Source organism: Engraulis encrasicolus, chromosome 8 (assembly GCF_034702125.1).
Source record: "Engraulis encrasicolus isolate BLACKSEA-1 chromosome 8, IST_EnEncr_1.0, whole genome shotgun sequence".
NCBI classification, from domain to species: domain Eukaryota; kingdom Metazoa; phylum Chordata; class Actinopteri; order Clupeiformes; family Engraulidae; genus Engraulis; species Engraulis encrasicolus.
In genome coordinates, this window is record NC_085864.1 from 1,590,001 (window position 1) to 1,615,000 (window position 25,000).

At 45.8% G+C, this 25,000-nt stretch overlaps 1 protein-coding gene across 1 annotated transcript in view; it reads right to left on the minus strand.

Moving 5' to 3' along the window:
- Nucleotides 1-6,764: 6,764 nt before the first annotated feature.
- The window catches only part of prcp (prolylcarboxypeptidase (angiotensinase C)), a 25,441-nt gene continuing 7,205 nt past the window's right edge, over nucleotides 6,765-25,000 (minus strand). Inside the window, exons 3-9 of the mRNA XM_063204787.1 lie at nucleotides 24,870-24,971; nucleotides 23,922-24,103; nucleotides 22,371-22,528; nucleotides 21,655-21,818; nucleotides 12,281-12,448; nucleotides 11,661-11,848; nucleotides 6,765-9,921 (exon numbers count right to left, since the gene is read on the minus strand). Coding sequence (XP_063060857.1) covers nucleotides 9,705-9,921; nucleotides 11,661-11,848; nucleotides 12,281-12,448; nucleotides 21,655-21,818; nucleotides 22,371-22,528; nucleotides 23,922-24,103; nucleotides 24,870-24,971 — 1,179 coding nt within the window. The 3' untranslated portion in view covers nucleotides 6,765-9,704. The remainder of the gene's footprint in view (nucleotides 9,922-11,660; nucleotides 11,849-12,280; nucleotides 12,449-21,654; nucleotides 21,819-22,370; nucleotides 22,529-23,921; nucleotides 24,104-24,869; nucleotides 24,972-25,000) is intronic.

Sequence of the window (25,000 nt, forward strand, 5' to 3'; positions counted from 1 at the left end):
ACCCAAATACACTCAATGCATCCTTTCCCTGGGCCCGGGACAGTTGACCTCTTTGTCCCCCCCCCCCCCCCCCCTGTCGGCTTCCCTGCTGGAAAGTGTGGTGGTAAACAATCACGCATTTACAGGAAGCTTCTTGGCATGGAGTGAGTGCTGTAACGCAGGGGATTTGGGGGGGGGGGGGTGAGGACGGTGGTAGGCCAAGTCCGGGACAGAGGGGTCCAGAGTAGGGGGGTGTTAGGGGGAAACGTGTGTGTGTGTGTGTGTGTGTGTGTGTCTGTATGTGTGTGTGTGTGTGTGTGTGTGTGTGTGTGTGTGTGTGTGTGTGTGTGTGTGTGTGTGTGTGCGTGTGTGTGTGTGTGTGTGTGTGTGTGTGTGTGTCTGTGTGTCTGTATGTGTGTGTTGGTAGGGCTCTGGCTTCTTTCCAGTTTTAAGTTAAAGTGCACTTGTGGAATACTGTGGAATATTATGAAGTAAAAACTTTCCAAGTACTGTGAAAAACATTGATTGCTGCTGACTGAGATTAAAACTGAAAGACACACAGAATGAGAGCCCAAAGGCAAAAGAGAACTTTTTGAAGTGAGAGAATTTAATGACGTTTCCCCTATGTTTCCTTATTTTGCCTTCAGCTAAAAATAACCAACTTTGGTTATTGCGAGAACTCACAGTTGTACTGACTTTCCTTTTGTGTCATGGTGAAAAGCGCTTTACCATGTCAACTTTCGTCTCCATGTGTGAGAAAAAAAAACTGTGGAAGCAAAATCCCCACTCGATTATGGGTGGCACTTTTTTTGTTTTGCGTTGTCGTCCTTTATACTGAGGTGCCTGTCTCATCACGTGCCTGCGTTTATAAGCTTAAAGCTTGGATAAGCTACGTCGGTAATGTGGTGTGGTGCCTTACTTCTTTTTTTCCCTCTTTCCCCATTTGTCCCGCTCGGCTCGCTGTCTCTCCTTCACCCCCCGTGCAAGTGTTTTCCCAGGGATTCCTCCTTTTTTAGCCCCTCACGTTTGGCCAAAGTGCATTTTAAGGTAAGGCCGTGAATCATGGTGTGCTGGAAAAGGGGGTGGATGGCTAGGATGACAGAGGAGAGGAGAGGAGGAGGGGAAGAGGTCTAACAGCTTAAGAGGAGAAAGGGGAGGGAGAGAGAGAGAGGGAGAGAGAGAGAGAGAGAGAGAGAGAGAGAGGGAGGGAGGGAATGAGTGAGGATGGACTGAGAGAGGCTGAACAAGATTGAAGGGGGGAGAGAGAGAGAGAGAGAGAGAGAGAGAGAGAGAGAGAGAGAGAGGCAAGGGAGGGAGAGACCTTCAGAAAGAGGACAGAGAGATAGCGAGACTGCACTTTGAGACAAGAGAGAGAGAAAACGAGAGAGTTAGGGCGAGGAGGAGGAGGAGGAGGAGGAGGAGGAGAGCGGTACCCATCGGGAAAGTGTTATTATCATGTAAATTCCCAGGGGCTGGAGAGAAAGAAAGAGGAGGGGAGACAGTGAAAGTGATAGGAGTGATCTAATTATCTCTGGACCCGCCACAAGCCCCGGCCCTGAATGGAGGGGGACCCACTGAAGCTGACACGGCCGCACAATAAACAGTTGGCCCAACAATGGGACGCGTAGCAACAGTGCACAAAAACAAGCTTTTCCCAGCTAGTTATGGGCTTTTCATCGATATGCTTCTGGGCGAATGCCACACATTCACAGCTGAGACTCCGGCTTGCTGAGGCCACTGTATAAGCCATAGCAAAAAAAAAGTGTGTAGTGTGTGTGTGTGTGTGTGTGTGTGTGTGTGTGTGTGTGTGTGTGTGTGTGTGTGTGTGTGTGTGTGTGTGTGTGTGTGTGTGTGTGTGTGTGTGTGTGTGTGTGTGTGTGTGTGTGTGTGTGTGTGTGGTTGTTTTTTAAGGCAAGGGTTGGTATGTAATTTGAAGACAGGATAAACTTTATACGTGCATTTTTGTAAGGCATAGCCATTTTGGTTATCTTTAATAGGCTAAGTCTTGCAGACAAATACGTGTAGCTTTAAACAATTGCGAAAACATTGTTTGCCAGATTATTTTTCATTGTCCTACAGTATAATGAATTTCAAATGGTTGAATAAAACGTGTGTGCGCATTCTGTATAATCAGACAGAACTAAACTTCTTAGAGACTGCTTTTGTCAACCTCTTTTTTCCCCACTGAGCCTCCACCAGCAGCTTGAGTTTGGCACCCTGACACGCAGGAAAATATTCGTCTGCTGTCGTCTGTCAGAGCTGTTTTGTGTTCACTGGTCATTCACGTCTGAGCAATAGAGCGAGCGAGAGAGAGAGAGAGAGAGATAGAGAGATAGAGAGAGAGAGAGAGAGAGAGAGAGAGAGAGAGAGAGAGCTTGACATGCTGAATCCGGAAACGAGGCCTATAGGCACATTAAGACTCTGGCAGAATGAAAAGATAGTGTGGTGTTTGGGGGGTGGGGGGGGGGGGGGCGTTGAATGGATTGTGAGGTGTGTGTGTGTGTGTGTGTGTGTGTGTGTGTGTGTGTGTGTGTGTGTGTGTGTGTGTGTGTGTGTGTGTGTGTATGTGTGTGTGTGTGGAAAAGAATAGGCCCGCCGTTGCATTTAATGCGCCACTGAGGGAGACTCCAGCACACTTGAACTTGTAGAAACAGCCACCGCAATGCACAAAGACCTAGACAACTGACAGGGCAAATTCATCAACATAGATAATTATACATGCAGAATGAAATAAAAGAAAGTAAAAAACCTTCTGACACAGAACGACTTGATATGATTACATGCTATGTTTTCTGCGGAATACTTATGTCATAGCAGTGTTCATTTCGACAAAACCTCATCATCACATGACTAGTTTTTAATGAAATGTAAATGTGTGGTCAAAGTGGTTCACAAAAGCCTAAAAAAGCTAAAATCTATTCCTCTCAGGGGGCTCAAAATCTATTTCAGTGGCGAGTAAGCAGCTTAGACAAACTGACTATTGAGAGAAAAGGCCGTCATTACACACACTGCTCCACCCCACCCTCTTTCTGGGGTATTGTGGACATGTGTGAGTTATGGGAGTTGGGGGAGGTGGGTGGATGTTTTTTAGGGTTGGGGGGCAGGGGTGGGATCGGGGTTGGAATTTACAAACTCTGCAACCTCCTCCCCAAAAGTTTACCCGGGAGTCCCAGCATCAGTCTAAGGTCACCACAACACATCCCCACAACCTTTCCACCCCAATCCTCTCACTCCCCCTTCAGCATCCAGTCTCCATCAGGAGAGAGAGAGAGAGAGAGAGAGAGAGAGAGAGAGAGAGAGAGAGAGAGAGAGAGAGAGAGAGAGAGAGAGAGAGAGAGAGAGAGAGAGAGAGAGAGAGTATGTGTCTGTGTCTGTGTTTGTGTCTGTGTGTGCGTGTGTGCGTGCATGTGTTTGCATGTGTCTGTGATGACAGGACAGCCTTCTCGGTTGTGTTGTGTTGAGGGCCCCGGCCCCCACCACACCGCAGTCTAATCTCTTCCCACTGCTGTGTGGTCCCTATGTGAGGGGGGTGACATGACCACCGCCGACAGGGCCAAGGGTCCCCCGGGTCACCACCGGCCTAATAACACGTTTGATTGATGGGGAGTGTCAGCCCCCAGAAAGACAAGGAGGACAGAACAGTGGGGGGAAAAAAGAGGGAGAAGAAATTAATGGCGGAAGGGGGAGGTGACGAAAAGAGAGAAGGAACATAATCAGAGAGAAGGAGGGAGGGAGACAGGGTAATGGAGGGGGGGGGGTGCCTAGGCTATTCCTCCATCCTGACACTCCGTCAGTGTCGATGCTACAAGTGGGAATAGAATAGCAGGGAATGTATTGCATTGGCACTACAAATGTGAAATGACATTGAAAAATAAAGGGAAATCTTTATTTGGTGCACATTTGTATAAAAGGTAATGCATACGGTAACAACATGCATTAAAAAAAGAAATATCAGAACTACTAGTTCAAGAAAAGTACACAGGTCTCAGATGCCTCTTTTCTGGTAGGCCTACAGCTCGACACAGCGCGACTCGGCCGACACTTTTTGTTTCATGATTTAACTGTGTCGTGCCTATTTGACAAGCAAAAAGTGGTGGCTGAGTCGAGCTGTAGGCCTACCAGAAAAACGGCAGTGGAAAAGAGGCATAAGGCACTGCGTATTGCGCAATGCCATTCCTCTCATTGTCCAATATTAGATTTATTATGATAACAGCCTACGTTCATACATGTGTGTGGGCTGGTAATTATTAAATATTGCACAATAATTACAATCAGTGGTGATGGATATTGGATATTGCTTTCCCTGCAGGAGCTGTGTGTGGGTGACACATGATTAAATGTTTCAAAGTAATCAACTCAGGTAATAATGGTTATCTGTGATTAGTAATGGATATTGGACAATGAGAGCAATCCATGGCGCTCGTTGTGCACAGTTATAAGACATAGACATGGTTCATGGCGGCGGCTCAGTTGTTCTAAGTCTGATGAAGAGTGAGTGGATCGAAAACGTTTCTTTGGGAAAAGAAAAGCATAATGGGAGCAAGTGTGCAGACATTTAACTTTATTTTCATAGTTGGCTAAGGCGCCATGCCATTAAGCCCTGCACCAAGATTCGAGTCTGCCCCAAGGTATCCTTCCCCGTCTCTCTCTTCCGCTGCTTTCCAGTCGTTCCCTTATACAGTCCTATCTAGGTTAAGACTTAAAAAACATACATGCGAAAAACAAACCCAAATCATAGTAATGTAATTTATTTAAAATCACAGAAGATTCACATTTTCTTCCATTGAGAAAGTCTAAGTAGGTACTCTACATGCTTTAGGCCTGCCTTTTCAATGAATTAGTGTGTGGCCCTACCTCAAGAAATCCAGTGTCCCTTCATAAGGTCACAGTATCAGTGATTCTGAGGCAGGGGCATCAGAATATGGACTGAGTAGCCAGGGCCCCACAAATGAGGGGGATAATCATATAAAGAGGGTCTATTAGAGCTTGTTGTACATAGGGCCCAGACTTTTGGCGCTACGCCCTTGGTCTGAGGCTTCAGTTGTGATAAAATGGTGCATCTAGTGCTGAATTAAGACTCACAGCACAGGCCTCACTGCAGTGGCAATCACGGACAGTAAACCAACACCACTTACAAATGAATAGCACGCCTCCCCAGCACTCTGCCTAGAGAGCGCCTTTTTTGGGCTGGGGAACACACACACACACACACACACACACACACACACACACACACACACACACACACACACACACACACACACACACACACACACACACACACACACACACACACACACACACACACACACACACACACACACACACACACACACAGAGGAAGGGGAGGGTTGGTGGAGTGCTACAATAGAGCCTGGATGTCGTCCATCACTAGTTGTGCTGCACACACTCTTTATTCTAAGCACAGTCACCTCTGCTCAACCTCACATACGCACACGCACGCGCGCGCACGCACGCACGCACGCACGCACGCACGCACGCACGCACGCACGCACGCACGCACGCACGCACGCACGCACGCACGCACGCACGCACGCACACACTTTTCAGCCTTTCTGCAGGACTCCCCTACACTCTTGGAGCTGCATTAATAATATTACTAGCGGGGGGTGCACCACCACCCTCTTTTCTCCATCCCAGGTGACTGTGGGGCTGTGGTGGTGGTGGTGGTGTTTCTGGTGGGGTATACGGGTAATGGGGTGTGTGTGGCTATGTGATGAAGTGGTTGGTTTTTTTTTTTTTTTGGGGGGGGGTGCTTTTTCGCAGGGGCACACCTCCCACCAGCATCTTTATTGAAGCCCCCTTCAACTTCCCCCCACCCCGATCGAAAACCCACCAGCACTTTCATTAAACTTACTGCGTCTCAGCTTGCCAGCCAGCCAACCAGAGTGTGACGCTGTAGTGGGGAGGGAGGGGTGGGGGGGGTTATATGTGTGATGCATGGGGAAGCGGGTGTCTGAAATGTGAATGTGTTTTGTGTGTGTGTGTGTGTGTGTGTGTGTGTGTGTGTGTGTGTGTGTGTGTGTGTGTGTGTGTGTGTGTGTGTGTGTGTGTGTGTGTGTGTGTGTGTGTGTGTGTGTGTGTGTGTGTGTGTCTGTGTGTCTGTGTGGGTGATGCATGGGGAAGAGCGAGTCTGAGTTAGATGTGTCACATGGGATGTGCAAGTGAGAGTGTGTGTGTGTGGGGGGGGGGGGACATGAGAGGAATGGGTGTATGAGTTAGTGGGTAGGGGGTGTGAGGAGGGTCTGTGTGTGTGTGTGTGTGTGTTGGGGCTGTCGAAGGGGGTAAATAAAAATGCAGCGCACACACACACCAGCGCCGCCACACCACCCCCTGCCTGTCTTCCCCACTTCCCTCCTCTCGGTTCATGAGGTCGTTTGCGGCACTAGGCCAGAAATAGGCTCCTGCTGAGGCTGGCACGCAGCGGCCAAATTGAATGTTTATCACCGTTACAGTCCTACACACACACACACACACACACACACACACACACACACACACACACACACACACACACACACACACACACACACACACACACACACACACACACACACACACACACACACACACACACACACACACAAGCAGATACTCTATATACACACAAAACACCCAGATACAGAAGGAAAGCAATATAAAGGAATATGAAATGCCAACACATTCGACATTCACAGCTCCCGCCTGCACAGAATAAGAGTGTGCTCTTTTTCTCACTCGGGGATGGGGATAGAACAGAATGAAGAGCAAACAGTCAGCAGGGGTAAAAATAGGAAAGCCTTTTTATTCCTTCCAGCAACAATGAAACACAGAGAGGAAGAGAGAGGGAGAGAGAGAGAGAGAGAGAGAGAGAGAGAGAGAGAGAGAGAGAGAGAGAGAGAGAGAGAGAGAGAGAGAGAGAGAGAGAGAACGAGAACGAGAACGAGAACGAGAACGAGAACAAGAATGAGGGAGACACAGAGAGAGTTAAGTCACTCTTGACATTTTGGTACACCACATGATTACGGGAAGTCACCAGCGTGAGTGACAGTCAATTATTAATACAATGAAAGGCTAAAGCGCCACGTTAAAAAAACAAAAAACAATTCAGTGTTAAAACGCACTGTGCTGAACAAAAAAAAAGCTAGTGAACCACACAATCTGCTTTGGTGACATTTGGGTCCAGCCCTTAGAGAAAAGAATCACACATAATTTTCAAGTAATTTGAATGGAGTGCGGTGTGTGAAAAGTTCACATTGAAAAGTAGTCAACAGGTGTTTCTGTGCGAAGCTGCAACTTGAAACAGATTGTTCTGAACCCATATTTACTGAGAGCAAAGCTGCAATCTGGGGGAATTTCCCAAAACTAACTACAAAACAAACAAACTACATTATCTTTGTTGGTTGCAATTCAATTACTCATTGGCACCTACCCAAGTTGCTAACCGGATAACAACTACTCTTTCGAGAAACACAACCCAGGAAAACAGAAGAGTACGTCTATGGCTTATTAACATACAGATGGTCTGCTAAATCTCAAACACACAGAGGCATTTGGCTTTGTAATTGGTAATATAAATACTCTACATAATACTGTCCCCAGATGTAAAACATCACAGTTTCCAAAATTTCCATTTAAGAGGCTTCAGCATATATTAAGGCACAGAAAAACACTTATGATGCTTTCATAGCAAATCACCCAACGGTCCACACAAAGAGGTCATCGATGACCTTGGTCGCAGATGTTGTTTGTTTGTGTGCTTTTACTTTAGTTCTAAATTCAAAGTGCCAGTAGTCTCTTTTGCTCAAAAGTGTTGACTAACCACTACCTCCTATCCTCTCTGAGAACTGAGAAACAAAATCGTTCTAGTTCGCTGCGTTTGTGTTGCTCAAGATAAAAAAAAACATGGATGGCGAAGTAGCAGACGATAAGAGGATACGAGTCTGTTGAGAAATAGGTATTGTGTATTTCTAAGACACTTAAAAATCACTGATAGTACCTTAAAGAATTAGCTTTACCCTTCTGCCAAGACATCCGATTAAATTGGAGTGGTAGCCCCAACACTACACAATATGATACCATCATCATGATCTATTACTCATCTATTGATAACAGTTGTGCTGCGATACAACAAAAAACTCTGCGCTCCGAGTCACCTGACGAATGGCTAGGCGATCGTTTATAGTATCTCCAAGTATCTGTGTAATAGAAGATGAAAAATACCCCTAAAGAGGTGAGAAGTGGGAAATATTGAGGTACTCACTGCATTATACCACCACTTCTTGACAACTGGGAGACAACAAAGTGTGTACATTTAAGTGCAATCTCTAGCCCCCGCTCCAATATCAAGTTCAGATTCTTCAGAAAACCACAAGTGAACAGGTTAGATTGGGTAATGGGTTTCTTTCCCTTGGTCTTAAAACACTATGAGCATTTGGCATCATAGGGTCATAGTCCTGTAAGGAGCATAGTCCTGTAAGCAGTTGCTCAGAATCTGCGGAAATGAAAATGAAGAATAGGTATATCTCTGAACAGGCGGTAGTGTGGGGTAGTACTCACTATAGTATATCATAAGTGACTACAGCATGCCTATTGTGGAGGGTGGTCACTGAGAGGGAAGCGGCTGAGACTAGGGGCGCAAAGATGCCAATGCGGTCATTAGACGATTTTATTTTTTAATACTAAGGGTGGCGTTGGCAGGCTTATGATGAGGTCAAGGGGGCGTTGGCAGGCTTATGATGAGGTCAAGGCAGGCTTATGATGAGGTCAAGGGGGCATTGGCAGGCTTATGATGAGGTCAAGGGGGCATTTGCTCAAAAAAGGTGGAAAACCACTGCACTAGCCTGGCAAGCGAGAGAAAGAAAATTGCTGGTAGGGTTGGTGTAGTTTACATGGCTACCATTCCACCAGTTTTGAAAAGGGATGTTCAAGCAAACTTCGTATTTGGTATCCTAAAAATATTTCTAGAACAATGCAATTCCTTCATTATATCACCTTTTTGATGTTCCATTCCAATCCAAAGCTGCATTGCTCTTTAGTACTAAACACACTGACAATAGTGTAAAGCTGCAAGCACATTTTTGGCTAAGTCTTTGATTGTGCCGCGGAAGGAAAAAAAAGAGGTTTTAAGCTGCATTAACTGAGGTAAACATATGATCATCATGGAGAAACCAATTTCCCATTTTTTGCAAGTTGTTTTTTTTCTGCTTGTTTGCTTGGTCAGTAACCAGAGATAGACTTCACAGATTCAGAAAGGGAAAAATCCTGACAATTCCTGATAGCATTTGTTATAGCCAGTTCTGAGCCCTATGTAGACCATACAATAAATCAAACCACCCATGTTGAGAGAGCAGTCAGAAGAAATATGTACTGTAAGACCTTTTACTTTCGCAATACGGTTGGTCTGCCACTGAAAGATGCTGACAATAAAGCTGCAATGACATTGTTTTGCTTTTTTCAAGTTTGTGCCTGATTTCTTTTTTTTTTAATTCTTTTCACTTCCTCACCCAGTCAGGACGCCGTTTCTCGAAAGCGCCATTGCTAACCCCATAGCAACTTACTAGGTTGCCAATGGGAAATTACATAGCAAACAAGTAAGTTGCTAACCTTGTACTGTAAGAAATAGTTAGAATAGTTGCCAACTTAGTTAGCAAGGATGCTGACGAGAAACGTAACCCTTGATTCATTTCCTCAGTAGTAGCAAGTAGCTATTCACATGGTCGTGGTCAGAGTTCGACGTGGTCTTGTGCGCCCCACTGCTTAACCCACTGCTTGATAAGAGCCACTTCCTGTTGGCGTGCCTGCAGGACGGAGTGGGGGTCGTACTCATTGTTGTAGCGCAGGTCCAGGTGATGCGCCCCCTCAGGGATCCAGATGGCCACCAGGGAGTCGGACAAGCTCTGCAGAACACCTCCACCAGACCACGGGTCCAAACCTCCGTTACTGAACACACACACACACATGGACACACACACACGCACACACACACACACACACACACACACACACACACACACACACACACACAGACACACACACACACACACACACACACACAGACACACACACACACACACACACACACACACACACACACACACACACACACACACACACACACATGCACGTACGCACGCACACGAACATACACACATAAGAATACTCCTGAATGTTCCTCATTTCCTGGGGATCAATAAAAGTGCTCTACTTACTCTACTACGAGTGAATAGGAGTGAATGATCGATTGATGGACAGATTGATACTTCCATGGGAGACGCCCCATTACTGAACACAGAAACAATGAAGTAAATGGAGGATTTGAGGGACTGATTTCGTTCACTCATTGATTCAGTTATCCTTTCATATGTTTCACCAATCATTCATTTGTAACATGATTCATTGATTTGTTTTTACTGAACCATTTATTCATTCTTCATTTTAACAATAATTATTTCGTTCCTTCAAACATGCATGCATGCAGAGTATACACTCATGTACATTAATTCATTCATGCATTTTTATCTTTCAATTGATCATGCATTCACCCACTCCAATTAATACAGAATAATCAGAATAAGACCCACTGTAGTTTAATGCTGGTGTGTTAAAGTGATACTGTCCCAATTTTGGAAATAAGCTCATATTACACATCCCCTTGAGTTAAATAGTTGAGTTCTCCGAGTACAGCAGTGCAAATTTTACCTCAGAGCTAGCAGCTAACATTGACTACTATGAGACCAGTTAGCCGCCAGCTGGTCTCATAGGACTCAATGTTAACTGCTAGCATGGAGGTAAAATTTGCACTGCCATACTCACAGAACGGTTGAAAGTACAGGAAAAAGGTAAATCTCAACTATTTAACTCAAGGGGAGGTGTAATATGATCTTATTTCCAAAAATGGGACAGTATCACTTTAAGGCAGACCAGAGACAATATACATTTTCTTATTTGCAGAGCTTAATAACTCCTTTAGATATACTGCACTACAGCCATAGTGCAACCCCCCAGGCAAAATGAACAATCTTCAAACTTCTCTCACCCCTTCCCTCATCACAAATCTTGTTTATCAAAGTGTTTTATGTTTTCATTTTGCATCGGGATGCATGGACCACCATATTTTACCCCCTCTCCCGCCTTCTACTCAAAACCCTCTCTCCCCCTCCCTCCTTCTATGGCCAATACCCTCGCTGCAATGACACACTCAGTCTCTCTCTCTCTCTCTCTCTCTCTCTCTCTCTCTCTCTCTCTCTCTCTCTCTCTCTCTCTCTCTCTCTCTCTCTCTCTCTCTCTCCCCCCACTCTACTCTCTGCAATATCACTCTCAGTCTCTCTCAGTCTCTCTCAGTCTCTCTCTCTCTCTCTCTCTCTCTCTCTCTCTCTCTCTCTCTCTCTCTCTCTGCAATATCACTCTCAGTCTCTCTTTCTCTCTCTCTCTCTCTATCTCTCTCTACACTCCCTCCCTGTAGAAACACCACCATTGGCAAGTACTACATTAGAATGACGTGTGTGTGTGTGTGTGTGTGTGTGTGTGTGTGTGTGTGTGTGTGTGTGTGTGTGTGTGTGTGTGTGTGTGTGTGTGTGTGTGTGTGTGTGTGTGTGTGTGTGTGTGTGTGTGTTTACTGCATCATCAGCTCAGTTCAGCTTGGCTGACGGTACAGCAAGACGTATGGCGCTGCAGCTGACCTGAAAATGATGTTGCTGTGAGCGCCGATGGCCTTCCCACCGTACATCACCTCGGCCCAGTCAGGCCTCGGCCGCACGCCAAACATGGAGAAGCACTCGTCCGAGAAGGCCTGGAAGCTCCATCCTAGAGGCTCAAACATGTCCTGCACACCGTCCGTACACATGGGCATCACCATCTCCGTACAGGCCTGCAGGATAGACAGACAGGGGGAGGGATAGACAGATGAACAGAGAGAAAGATAAAAAGAAGAGTCGATCGACAGAAAGGCAAACAGACAGACAGAGAATACATACAGTCAACATTTTAGCTGTTTTTTAATATATTTGTATACAGTATATTCACAGTAAAAACCATAGATTCCTTGCAATTCATTTTCATTACATTACATTTCAAGCATGTAATGACAATCTAATAAATCAAGTACATATATTATGACTGTAATTAACAGGTGTGGGGCAAAACTCTTGTTATCTCAAGACTTAATCAGTACGTTACTGTCAGCCTTTGTCCTGCACTTCTTCCTGGGATGTGCGAAATATTCACCCTCAATTCAAAACTCAACCAGACATGGAGTCACTCCCAAGAGGAGGATGAAGAAGAGAGGAAGGATTCTCCTCACCTGATAGAACCAGCCCATCATGCCCAGGTTACCAGTGGCAGACTGCGAGATGTTGAGGCAGGAGGCGTCGCCGGTGTAGTTGTAGTAGACCTTTGCTGCCTCGGCAACGCCGTGGAGGAGCTTCTCCTCTGGCACGTCAGGGCTGAACTGCAGATTCTGACACACCACCTGGCCATAGATCAGGGAAAGATGCGTGTAAACAAATATTTTTTTTCTCTCTATATAGTCATGCTTTAAAACATTACATTTTCATGATTTTAAAGGTATTTTCACAGGCAAGACTGCATGTATGAAACAGGTTGGTAGTCGTTTGGACAGTTTACATGCAAGACAGCTCAACTGACACACAGACACATGCACGCACAGACACATGCACGCACAGACACACGCACGCATGAACACACACACATACACACTGCATGCATGCTAACCACCACTAACACTCTCTCTGCAAAGATGTGTATGCACATCTCACACACACACACACACAGACCATATATCACACTGAGGGAGAAGGGGAGGAGGTTGTATTTTACATATTGCGACACGCAGATAGGACAGAAATCCTCCAATTTACATGCGCTCCACATATCCGCGAGTACGGTGCCACCGAGGCACGGAGAGTTTGTTTACAAATGGCTTGCCAAGGCTCAGTCCAACACTCCCTTGCCTTCAAACTAGCTGCCAACGCTGAAGAGTTGTGTGTCCAGGCTGCGCCCGTTTGTCTGAATGTCCCTTTTTGGTGGTATGGAGGTAAAGGGGGAGGACAGAGGAGAAGAGGAGAGAGGAGGAGAGGGATGGGGGCGGGGGGCAGAGAGACTCTTTAACACTTTCAATGTACCGTCACCTGATTTGCATGTGAAATTGAGTGGAATGGAATCTGAGAGCTAGTGCAGAATTTACAGCCCTGTTGCTGGCAGAGCAGGATTTCTGTCCTCGGAGGATGGGGGGGGGGGGAGGAGGGCTGATGAGAGGGAGAGGGGAGAGGAGAGTGTGGGGGTTGATATGTGGTTGTGTGTGTGTGTGTGTGTGTGTGTGTGTGTGTGTGTGTGTGTGTGTGTGTGTGTGTGTGTGTGTGTGTGTGTGTGTGTGTGTGTGTGTGTGTGTGTGTGTGTGTGTGTGTGTGTGTGTGTGTGTGGTATGGAATGGGGCACAAGAAGCCATTTTGGGACCTCACTCACATAACAGTCTTTCTTGCACTGCCACATAGCAACCAAAGTGTCTCATCATCTCACCCCTCTGTTTCTCTCTCTCCACCTTCTCTCCCACAACCACACAACCCAAGACACCACACACCCATACCACCACACATATGTATCTATCTTTCTATCTCCCTCTCCTTCTCCTCTCTGCCTCACACCCACAACAACAACAAACCATCAAACGGTTCCCTCTGCCTCCATTCCCCTCTCCCAGTCTCTCTCTCTCTCTCTCTCTCTGTCCCTCTCTCTGTCTCTCTCTCTCTCTCTCTCTCTCTCTCTCTCTCTCTCTCTCTCTCTCTCTCTCTCTCTCTCTCTCTCTCTCTCTCTCTCTCTCTCTCTCTCTCTCTCTCTCTCTCTCTCTCTCTCTCTCTCTCTCTCTCCTGGGTGCCGGCTCCTAAATGGCTCCTTTGAGCGGGCCAGGCCCAGTGCTGGGTGCGGATGATAAAGTGGTGTGCTTGTGGGGCTGTGGGGCTGTGGGGCCGGGCTGTCGGGTTTGTTTGGGTCCCTGCCTGGCGTCAAGGCGCAGGGGACAGACGCCACCGCTGCCTCCTCTCCTCCTTATGAGCCCAAAGACTGAGACTGGCGGCTGGCTGCTGCTGCTCGCAATGTGTATGTGTGTCTGTGTCTGTGTCTGTGTATTTGTGATGCATGTGTGTGTGTGTGTGTGGACATGTGTGTGTGTGTGTGTGTGTGTGTGTGTGTGTGTGTGTGTGTGTGTGTGTGTGTGTGTGTGTGTGTGTGTGTGTGTGTGTGTGTGTGTGTGTGTGTGTGCATTTGTGATGCATGCGTCTGTGTGTGTGTCTGTGTGTGTGTGTGTGTGTGTGTGTGCGTGCACGTGTCTGTGCATGCGTGTGTGTGCGTGCGTGCACGTGTGTGCGCGCTTGCGCGCATGTGTGTGTGTGTGTGTGTGTGTGTGTGTGTGTGAGAGAGAGAGAGAGTTGAGAGGTGAGTCACTCAGAGTGTGTGTGTGTGTGTGTGTGTTTGTGTGTGTGTGTGTGTGCATCTGAAGTAGAATTGTAGTGGTGGTGGGGGGGTAAAGAAGGGTGTGCGGAGTGGGCTTTTCCATCTCTCCTTTTTCAGGGATCCCCAAAAGCGCTCAGGAGGGGGCCAAGGACCCCATGGCCTGGCAGACGAGAGGGAATGGCGGACACGTCTGAGAGTAGACTTCAGAGCATGACGAGAGAGAGAGAGAGTGAAAGAGTGAGAGTTGGAGCCAAGAAAGAACGACAGAAAGAGATGAACAGAGACAGAGAAGGAAAGAGAATCTGCAGAGAGAGAGAGAGAGGAGAGAGAGAGGCAGAGTGTGTGTGTGTGTGAGAGAGAGAGAGAGAGAGAGAGAGAGAGAGAGAGAGAGAGAGAGAGAGAGAGAGAGAGAGAGAGAGAGAGAGAGAGAGAGAGAGAGAGAGAGAGAGAGAGAGAGAGAGAGAGAGAGAGCAAGCAAGAAAGGGGGAAGAAGTAAAAAAGAGGGGAGAAAGCATCTTCTCTTACTTTTCAGATGGGATTAGGCTTATACACATTCATGGCTGCCAACAGATTTCCCCCCTGCTAAGCCCTCAATACCCCCTTCTCACAGTCACTCCCATAATCACATTAGCTTTGTGCGGGGAGAAAAAGGCCCTCTTTGCCCCCTCCGCCTAAACCGCTTACACCACCTATAGGGGTCGCCTACATTATTACTGGATTTTATTTCAACAACCCCCCCCCCCAACAAAAATGCACCAAAATGACTCTTTAGCATTTTATTTTGTCTGTCTCGCTCGACCACAGATCTTGCGGTGGGTATTGTGGGTGTTGATACACACATAAAGACACCAGGATGCAGGGTTCCCCATAATGGGAGCAGCCATGCAAAACTAGCCAGCCTTGCTCAATAAAGAAAAAAAAGAAAACACAAAAACAAGACTATGAAAAACCTTTCAGAATTGTGTGTGTGTGAGCGAGTGAGAGAGAGAGAGAGAGAGAGAGAGAGAGAGAGAGAGAGAGAGAGAGAGAGAGAGAGAGAGAGAGAGAGAGAGAGAGAGAGCACGAGAGCGAGTGTGTGAATATGTGCAAATTTCCCATCAAAGAAATGATTTCATTACTAGGAAAACCTGCCACAATGAATGAACAGCGACTGCCACGGGTATTTTCACAGTACAGTAAAAGTCATAATGGTTCAATCGGTAAGCCATCGATGACACGAGCTGCTGCCTGTGCCTGTAATAATGCGTTGCTTAATGTCATGGATTAAGACAAGACGCCATTTCACAACACAGCTCATTAAACACTAACCTCAGTGAGTGAGGAAAGCTTTATTAGAAGGGTCGAATTAACACATAGGCTAGATATGGCTGCAACCTAGGGGCCCCCACCCGCCAAAAATGATCAAGAAATAGTAATTCTGTTGTGTCGAGTAGTTTTAAATCTTGGTAATGCTCCTCTCCACATTTGGAAGACATGTTATCTTTCATTTCTGGCTTTGAACTTTTCATAAACATTGCCTTGTGTGGGGGGCCAATGGCCACCTGTAGCCCAGGGGCCCCATGCCATCTTAATCCAGCAGTGTTCATTAGTCTAGTGCATGAGTCTTGACAAGGCAAGGGGAGCAGAGTGCAGAGCGCTTTTGCTTTGTTTTGACAAATGCCTGTTCATGCCGCTATCTTTTGATAGGGAACTGTGAACTGTGCTCTGTCTTCAGGTGCTTTGTATTATTACCCTGGTGTGCTGTCAGTCTTTTTAGCTTGCTTATTCCTTCAGCGTAAGACTGACTGAACAAAGCCGTCTGTGTGTGTGTGTGTGTGTGTGTGTGTGTGTGTGTGTGTGTGTGTGTGTGTGTGTGTGTGTGTGTGTGTGTGTGTGTGCACTCATGCTGGCTTGAAAGTGTCTCAAAGGAAAGAGAGAGAGAGATACAGAGAGAGAGTGTATGCGTGTGGATGTGTGGATGTGTGTAGTGTAGTTACCTGATTAATGAGCTCGTACTTTGACTTAAGACAACTACATACTTCAGGATCATTAAAGCGGCGCAGCGTGTCACTGTGATGAGTGGTGTATGTGTGGGTATGTGGTGTGTGTGTGTGTGCGTGTGTGTGTGTGTCACGGCCTACTGAGGCGCATAGGAAAGCATGGGGCACTAGTCAAGGCCACAGGGGGAATGATGCCTCATGTACTGGAAGATGAGGTTTATGTGAGGGATAATACCCAAGCTAACGACCAGCGTGACATGAAAGATGTGCATTAGAGGGGGGAAAAGACCATTTTCCTTGACATTTATGAGTCGTTCCATGTGCAATTGGATCATTTTCCTGAACGTTTAGAGTGTGAGTGTGTCATGGCCTCGCAACGGTCCGTTATTGAGAAATGTCAGACCCCAGGCAGAACACTGACAACACTTAACACTGCCGCAATTAAATGGTCAGAATTAGTTGCAACAAAAAAACAGCCGTGTGTACAGCCCAAGGGTAGGACAAAAAAATCAGCAATGGCCAAACAATAATTCCATATTACACCATTATTCTGAAAGGAAAATTGGAAGTGTGCAGATTTCATTTGTAATGCCTGACTACTGCAACCACACCAGTTCAGTGCGGCCTGCAAATGACTGTGTGCGCTACCATCTGCAGCTTGGAAAAGCAGCATGCAAATGTCTCATAGTATATATTATATATACCACATAATAGGTATGGAATAGCGGCCGACGAGGTGTCCCGATATCAAGGGAAATAATGGACGAGGCGGAGCGTTCTAAACAGCCCGACGGCGCAGTCAAGTCCATTTTCCCTTGATATCGGGACACCTCGAAGGCCGCTATTCCGCTTATCACCCGGTTACCAGCATTTAAGTATTAATGTATTAATATGTTGATCTAAGGCTTCGTGAGAAAGTAGATTCACCACTGCGCTTGGTATGTTGCCATGGGCACCACTTCCTAATCTAGTGAGACGCGCCTCTATCGGAGGCATGTAAGGACGCACGCAGAATGTTGGGGTGACTTGACAACCAAATGCGATAGAATTGACGACTGGGTTTTTGACTTGACAACCAGATGCGATAGAATTAGTAACGGGGTCTTGACTAGACAACCAGATGCGATAGAACTAACGACGCGGTCTTGACTAGACAACCAGATGCGATAGAACTAGTAACAGCACTTCGCCAGAAAGTTAGAAAAGAAGCAACTTGGACCCCCGCACGCCCGCATGACATCATAGGTGTCCTGCTACCGGGGAATAAAGGACACCTGCTCAGGCAACCAGAAGACGTTCCGTCTGCTCACTGGGTGATAATAGTGTGTAAACGTTACAATACACTGTAAAGTGACTTAATTATTCCACCACCCGAAGGTGTCAGAGGAATACTGTTGTGTGGTCATCCGGTCATAAGTGATTCTGTGAGTCCACGACAGGCCCGTCACTAGGTTTGAGAGACAGGGGGGGCTTAGCCCCAGAGGAAGGAAATGCGCCGCGTGCAGTGCGCGCCGACATTTTTTCAGCTCACCTGCTAAGCTTTTGTCTATGAATTCATTATTTTAAGAGCAAAGAAATCCTGCACACTGTCCATTGCACCAACAAACTTAAATACATTGTTTCGGTCATCCGACCTTCTTCATGTTGTATTAAAGTTTGCTGGTGGAATGGACAGTGTGCAGGATTTCTTTACACTTGAATGACAACCCCACTGGGATAATATCCTACACACCTTCTCACCTACAGAGGTGTGCAAAAGTGTCTTCTTGAACAATTATTTTAAGAGCACAACACCGATTTTTAAACACTAGTTACAGTGATGTTTTTTTATTCACATTTTAATGAACATTCCTTATATGTCAGCTAAACAAAACATTTCAAAATGTTTCAACTGATGAATATTATGTACGGAAGTAAAAATGATTAAATAAAACTTCTGAGAGCATAATTTACAGAAGGACTAGAAACTTTAAGGAGTTACTAACTGCGCGTCTCCAGGAGAAGCAGTGGTCAGGAAGCGATTCATTCAAACAGGTTCCTTACTTGGAAAACTATGCATCCCCGGCAGATATTAGGTAATTTTTACTCCATTAGTAGCTATTTGAATCAGTTCATGCGTGTTTTCAAACTGTTAAGACAGATATTAAAGCTCAACTATATTTTCAAGACAATGTCAAATGGATTTATTACACGGGTATTGTGAGTGAAAATTGGTACTTTGGGTCGGAAGATTTCATCCGTGTAAGTAATTACACTTTTCTCGAGGTGTTAGTCACAAAGCACAATCCTCTACCTGTTTCCCCCCCGCATAACATATTGCTGTGCACCCTGTTTTTATTGCTGTGCAGGAGGACACAAGTGGCATTAAACAATAAATAAGCAAACAGGAACTTGTATTCAGATTAACTTGCTTTCTTGGTGGTTCGTATTCAGTGCTTTACTGCATTTGTTTTTGGAAAAATGTAAAAAATATATATATATTTATATATTATTTTTATTTTTTTTGCAAAATCGTTTAAGGGGGGGGGGCTAATACTAATGTAGGGGGGCTAAAGCCCCCCTAAAATAGGGCTAGCGACGGCCCTGGTCCACGAGTCTGTGCGACAGTCAGATTTTTTTGTTTGTTTCATGACTAAACAGGTTTTGAACAAGTAGATGAATTTTGACCAATTCTTGTGTACTTACACTCTCTACAAGGTACATGTGGTGAAAACACTTTCAAGAAAAATGAATCCCCCTGAGGTCTCAAAATCTTCGCTTTGAGGTCGAGTTCTACCCATTTCCATTGATCATATCAGAGACATAGAGAAGAAGTAAATCAGACACAAAAAGTCAATATCCAGAACCCTGTTACACATCGTGCCAACGGCGTTAACTTCAAAGACGCTATGGAAAAAAAGAAAAGGAAACACTTTGATAACCAAAGTGTTCTGCAGCAACTGTCTACACGGCCATAGTCCCTCTCAGGCCTAGTCAGGGCCACAGTCTGCTCTCCTCACAAGTCACTCACTAGCCACTCTGTCCCTATGCCAACGCCACCATCCATCCACCCACAGCCTTGGTGACGCAGCATACAAATGTGCCACAGTGCTGCACAAGCACGTTCAGCAGCCCCTCTGCTTCAGCAAGTCATCAGTGACACACTACACTACAGAGACATACACACGCACACACGCACGCACACATACACATACATACGCACGCACACACACACATGCACACCCGTGCACACACACGTACACACACGAAAAAACACACAAAAACACACACACACACACACACACACACACACACACACACACGAACATGAGCACACAAGAAAACACACACACACACACACACTAACACACAAGAACACATGCACACAAGAACACACACGCGCACACACACGCACACTGATCTCCAGAGATTCCATATCTGAGAAAGCCCTAAGTACACAGTGGCATATATGGACTCGGAGGACTAAGAGGAATAGGCAAACACTGGGAAAATGAGGGCTTGAATAGTTCGACAGATATCACACAATGCGTTTAGGGTTGGGTGTTTGTGCTTCGATCTGCAGAAGGCCCATGTCCACAACTTTTTAAAATCGTGGTGGGTTTTGTATTCAGGAGAACGAGCCACTCAAGTTGTACTGAGAGTAGCGATTACGACAGAAACCCCCTCAACAGGACTCTGTTAGCAGGATCCTTCCCTCTTCCACCATCCTCTCCCCATCTCTCTCCCTCCACATCTATCCTGTCAATTCTCTCTCTCCTCTCCTCTTTTCTTTATGCTCTCTGCATCCTTGCCTCCTCTCCATCTCTCTCTCTCTCTCTCTCTCTCTCTCTCTCTCTCCTCCCCCCTCTACTCCATCTCCCTTCTCCTCGTCCATCTCTCTCCTCCTCTCTGCCCTCCTCCTCTCCATGGCGCCACGTGAGACGAGAGCTCAGAAACACCTCGAGAGATCGGAGGGGCCTCCTGGAGGAGAGTGAAGTGGCACGAGAAAGCAGCCCAACACTGGCACCAGAGAAAGGGGGGAGAGAGAGAGAGAGAGAGGCTGGGGGGTTGAGAGACAGAGAGTCAAGGGAAGGAAAACGAGAGTGGGTTGAGAAGAGATAGAGAGTAAAAGAGGTTAGGGAGAAAGAGAATTTAGAGAGACCGAAAGAGAGAGTGATAGAGAAAGAGGCAGAGGGAAAGTGCTCCCGAATTCAACCTGCCACTGAGACGCCCCATGCATGTGAATGAGGCTAATTGGAGGGTGTAAACAGCGGCGATGAAAGCTGGCAGAGCTGGGGAGCTACACTGCCACCATGGGCACAGGAAAGCTGAAAGCTACTCACAAAGGTGTCAGCCTACCAACTTGCAGAAATATAAACTTTATGTTTTTGTTTATTGGTTTTGTTTTGTTGTTTGTTTGCGCTCTTTTCAGTGCAGAAGCATACTCATGCTGATTACACTGTCATAAAGCTGCAATCGTCTAAAAAACTGTTCATAAAAGTTGCATTGTGTGTCCTTGTGTACTCTTTGCTTGCCAACCCAAACATTTGGGCAGAACGGCTTGGACTACCATTTGGAATAATATACAACAGGGAAAGGAGAAGAAATGCTGAATAGGCCAAAGGGAGAAGAATGGAAGCAGGAGTTGAAGCAGGAAGAGAGAAGTAAGAGCTGGGAAAGGAAAAATTGAACCCCAAAGAAAAGGGGGAAAAGGGAGGGGGGAAAGAATCAGAGAGAGAGAGAGAGAGAGAGAGAGAGAGAGAGAGAGAGAGAGAGAGAGAGAGAGAGAGAGAGAGAGAGAGAGAAAGAGAGAGAGAGAGAGAGAGAGAGAGAGAGAGAGAGAGAGAGAGAGAGAAGGAGGAGGAGGAATGGAGAGAGAGGGGTGTCTGGACCAAAACAGAAAGAAAGTGAGAGAGCAAGAAGATGAAAAGTAGGCATGGAGAGAGAGAAAGAGAAGAATGGAGCATTACAAAATGGAAAGAGAGGAAGAAAGTGAGAGCAAGAAAAAGAGGAGGAATGGAGAGTAAGAATAGACCTCTAAAATAAAAAGAAAGAAAGAAAGAAAGAAAGAAAGAAAGAAAGAAAGACAGAAAGAAAGAAAGAAAGAAAGAAAGAAAGAAAGAAAGACAGAAACAGAGGAAGAAAGAAACCAAGAAGAAAAGAAGAACTGGAGAAAGGAGAGGAGAGGAGAAGGAGGAGTGGAGGTGGAGAGAGTGAGAGTGTGGAGGCAATTAGAGAATGGCACGGGCACCTTTATTGGCCATGCTGGTAGCGGCTGCAGGAAGTTGGCTTTGTAAGGGTAGTCTACCATGGCCAAGTTCACCCACGTCTCCTGCAGCCAACTCTTCAAGTCCGAGCCCTTTGTGAGCGGTGCACACAGGCTGAATTCACTGGAAAGCCACTGAAGACCCTTGTCTGGAGAGCCCAAGTCCAAGTCCAAGGCCGCACACACAACAGAGAGAAAGAAACAAAAAAAGAATCGTTACAGGCAGACAAAATTGTTTGATTTCCCAGCTTTGGGATCCATAAAGTGTATCTATTATCTATCTCTCTATCTCAATGACTGAAATCAACGCTATACACACAACAATGAATATAACATATAGAACAACTGGCCCAGGCCAGACAGCCGAGCAATTATTTCACAACTTTCACACTTGCACTGAATGTAATTTCATTTAATTGGATTCTGGACCGTCTGATCCCAGTATTGATTACCATTTTTGTTTTTCTGTATATAATTTATTTCGAACAATACAATAACCAAACATCAAATAATGATGAAGTTGTGTAATAATACTGATGCCGGTGCAAGAAGTCTGAAAAACAGGAGGAGGAGAAGAAGAAGAAGAAGAAGAAGAAGAAGAAGAAGAAGAAGAAGAAGAAGAAGAAGAAGAAGAAGAAGAAGAAAAAAGAGATACAAAGAAGAAGAACAAGAAACAAAACGGGCCAGGCCCCACACCGCACCAGTAGAGGCCATTTTGTCAATGGCTTTCCACGAGGACCTGATGCTGGAGCTGCAGCGCTTCCCGGCTCGGCTGAAATCGTCCGTCACGATTTTGTAGAAGACGCCGCAGTCCACCATGCCCGGGAACTGCCAAATGGGAGCGGAGGCAGCCAGGGCCCTGGATATTGGACCACGACAAGGGGGAGTGTGTGTGTGTGTGGAGAAAGAGAGAGACAGAGAGAGAGAGAGAGAGAGAGAGAGAGAGAGAGAGAGAGAGAGAGAGAGAGAGAGAGAGAGAGAGAGAAACTGCACATTAACAGTCTGTAGGCTACTGGGCTGTTACAGTGCAGTCCCACAGGCCAAGGTTTCACCGCGTGGACTTCAAAGAGGCAAAGTTTCCGAAAAGAAAACCTCTCCCATTAGACGCATCGATTGTGTGGAAGGAAGAGAGAGGGAGGGAGGGAGCGAGAGCGAGAGAGAGAGAGGGAGAGAGAGCGAGAGAGAGAGCGAGAGACAGAGAGAGAGAGAGAGAGAGCGAGAGAGAGAGAGCGCGCAAGAGAGAGAGCGAGAGAGAGAGAGATTTTCTTTCTTCCAGATCTTTAAAGGGGTCTTTTAAGAATAGTTGCCAAAAGCAAAATCAAAGGAGCTGCAGTAAAGGAACCATATCCAACCAGGCTCCCTTTCCCCCTTTATACTACATAAAAGATTAACTTTAGATGTGCAGTAGTACATCTAACCCCATACACAAACACAAATAAATTCCCTCAGGCAAGGAGCATTGCTCATGATAAAGGCTACACATGTTTAGCGTTTGCTATTCAGCGTAGGCTTTTTCATCCTAAGCCACTAACAACCCTGGGATACCAACAAAATCATCCATGAAAAATATAATTATTAAGCATTGCATTACGCTTCACATAGCTAAGGCTGTTATTCAAAGGAATGTGCAGTCACAAGATTACAAGCACAATCCGTATGGATGGAGTAATAAGAGGGTGATGGTTTGCTTGAAGGCACCTCAGCCATAGCCTGACTCTTGCCAGACCAGTGTAGTTCTGCACATGTTCACGAACTCCACTCACTAGCTCTGTATTGGATTCGTTTTCAGAAGGCCATTTAACTACCATTTGTCTGTCCTTGCCACCAACTAATTCCTTCAAAACCATTCATCTTTTAAAGAATCAATGCGGTAGAGTTAGTGACTCCTCGATGCGAGTCACAGTTGTTACAGAAACAACAATCTTTCCGACAAATTGCAAGCTTCCCAAAACCAAAAGACCAGACCAGTGAGCTTGTGAAGCACCCTAAGTGGAGACCTGTGGAACTACCTGCAAGTACATAGTATTAATGAAAGGCATAGGTGAATGTACTGTATTGTTATTTACTTGTTTATTTTCTTTTTTTACCAACTGAATGAACACAATAAGGTATTAAAAAAATAAGTCTCTTTGGAGGAAACAGATGGTTCAATGAAATGTAATGCAATGTACTGTACTGTAGTGTATGAACTATACAAGAGAAACCATGAATAAAGGAGAGATAGAGAGAGACCTCTAAAACAAATCACTCACCCTGCCACAACATGTGGATACTTCATCCTGAACCAGGCCGCCAGCATGCCCCCATAAGAGCCCCCGATGGCAATGACAGCACTGCGGCGAGTAGCAGGCCAGCTCTCCTTTAAATACCGGATCAGCACCGCAAAGTCTGCCAAGGCCTGTTCTGAGCTCAGGTAGTTCAGGTGCTTGGCATCCTGTAGGGAGTTGAGATACACAGCATGGGTGAGACCATCACAGTGCTGTATGTGTAGTGTCATTACTTGTGAAGTATAGCTGTTGTGGCAATAAACTGTGATATGAGGCATAGTTATGCTATGGATTTCTTTTTAATTCACTACCTTTGCTAGGTTCCTAGAAAGAATACATATAGTTATGGCTTGACCCAAATTCTTTTCAAGGTACATAATCTCCCTTTGACACCGCATATTAGTTCCTTACAACAGTTTGCTATAATTAACAAAAATAGGCTGGTCAGATTCGTATCAGAAGAGACATGATGAGCAATGATGTAATGTGGGTAGATGGTGTGGTCAATGAGTGCATTTATATGCAGTTCAGTTCCCGAATAATCCCGGTTATGAACAAATTCGGGATAAGGTGTTTATATGACTACAGTGTTACATCCCAGTCTACACTCTTGGCCGTTACAGAATTCTCTTCAAATGCATGTAGCCTGGATACCAGCAATAATGTTCTGTGGGAAGCCTCAGTATAAGGGTTAAGGCGTTTCCATGAGTTAGTATCTGTATTCTATTGGAATACTACACCTAGCATATGCCAATCTCTCAAAGTCCCGAAAACGGCTTATCCGGGACACTGAAGTCTGGAAAAAGTGCTTATACTGTATGTTCAAACACAAATTCAGGATACTTAATATCCCGATCATATTCGGGATAATGAACTGCATACAAAAGTACTCACAGTCTAGTGCTTGAGAATCATGTCTTCTGCAGTACTTACGCTGTAAGACTCGGCCCCAAACGGCATGGATTCTCCATAGTAGCGGTGCTCAGCAAACACCAACATGGCGCCCAGTTCCTCAGCCACATCCCACATGAATCCCTGTGTTCAACCAAACACAGGTAACAATG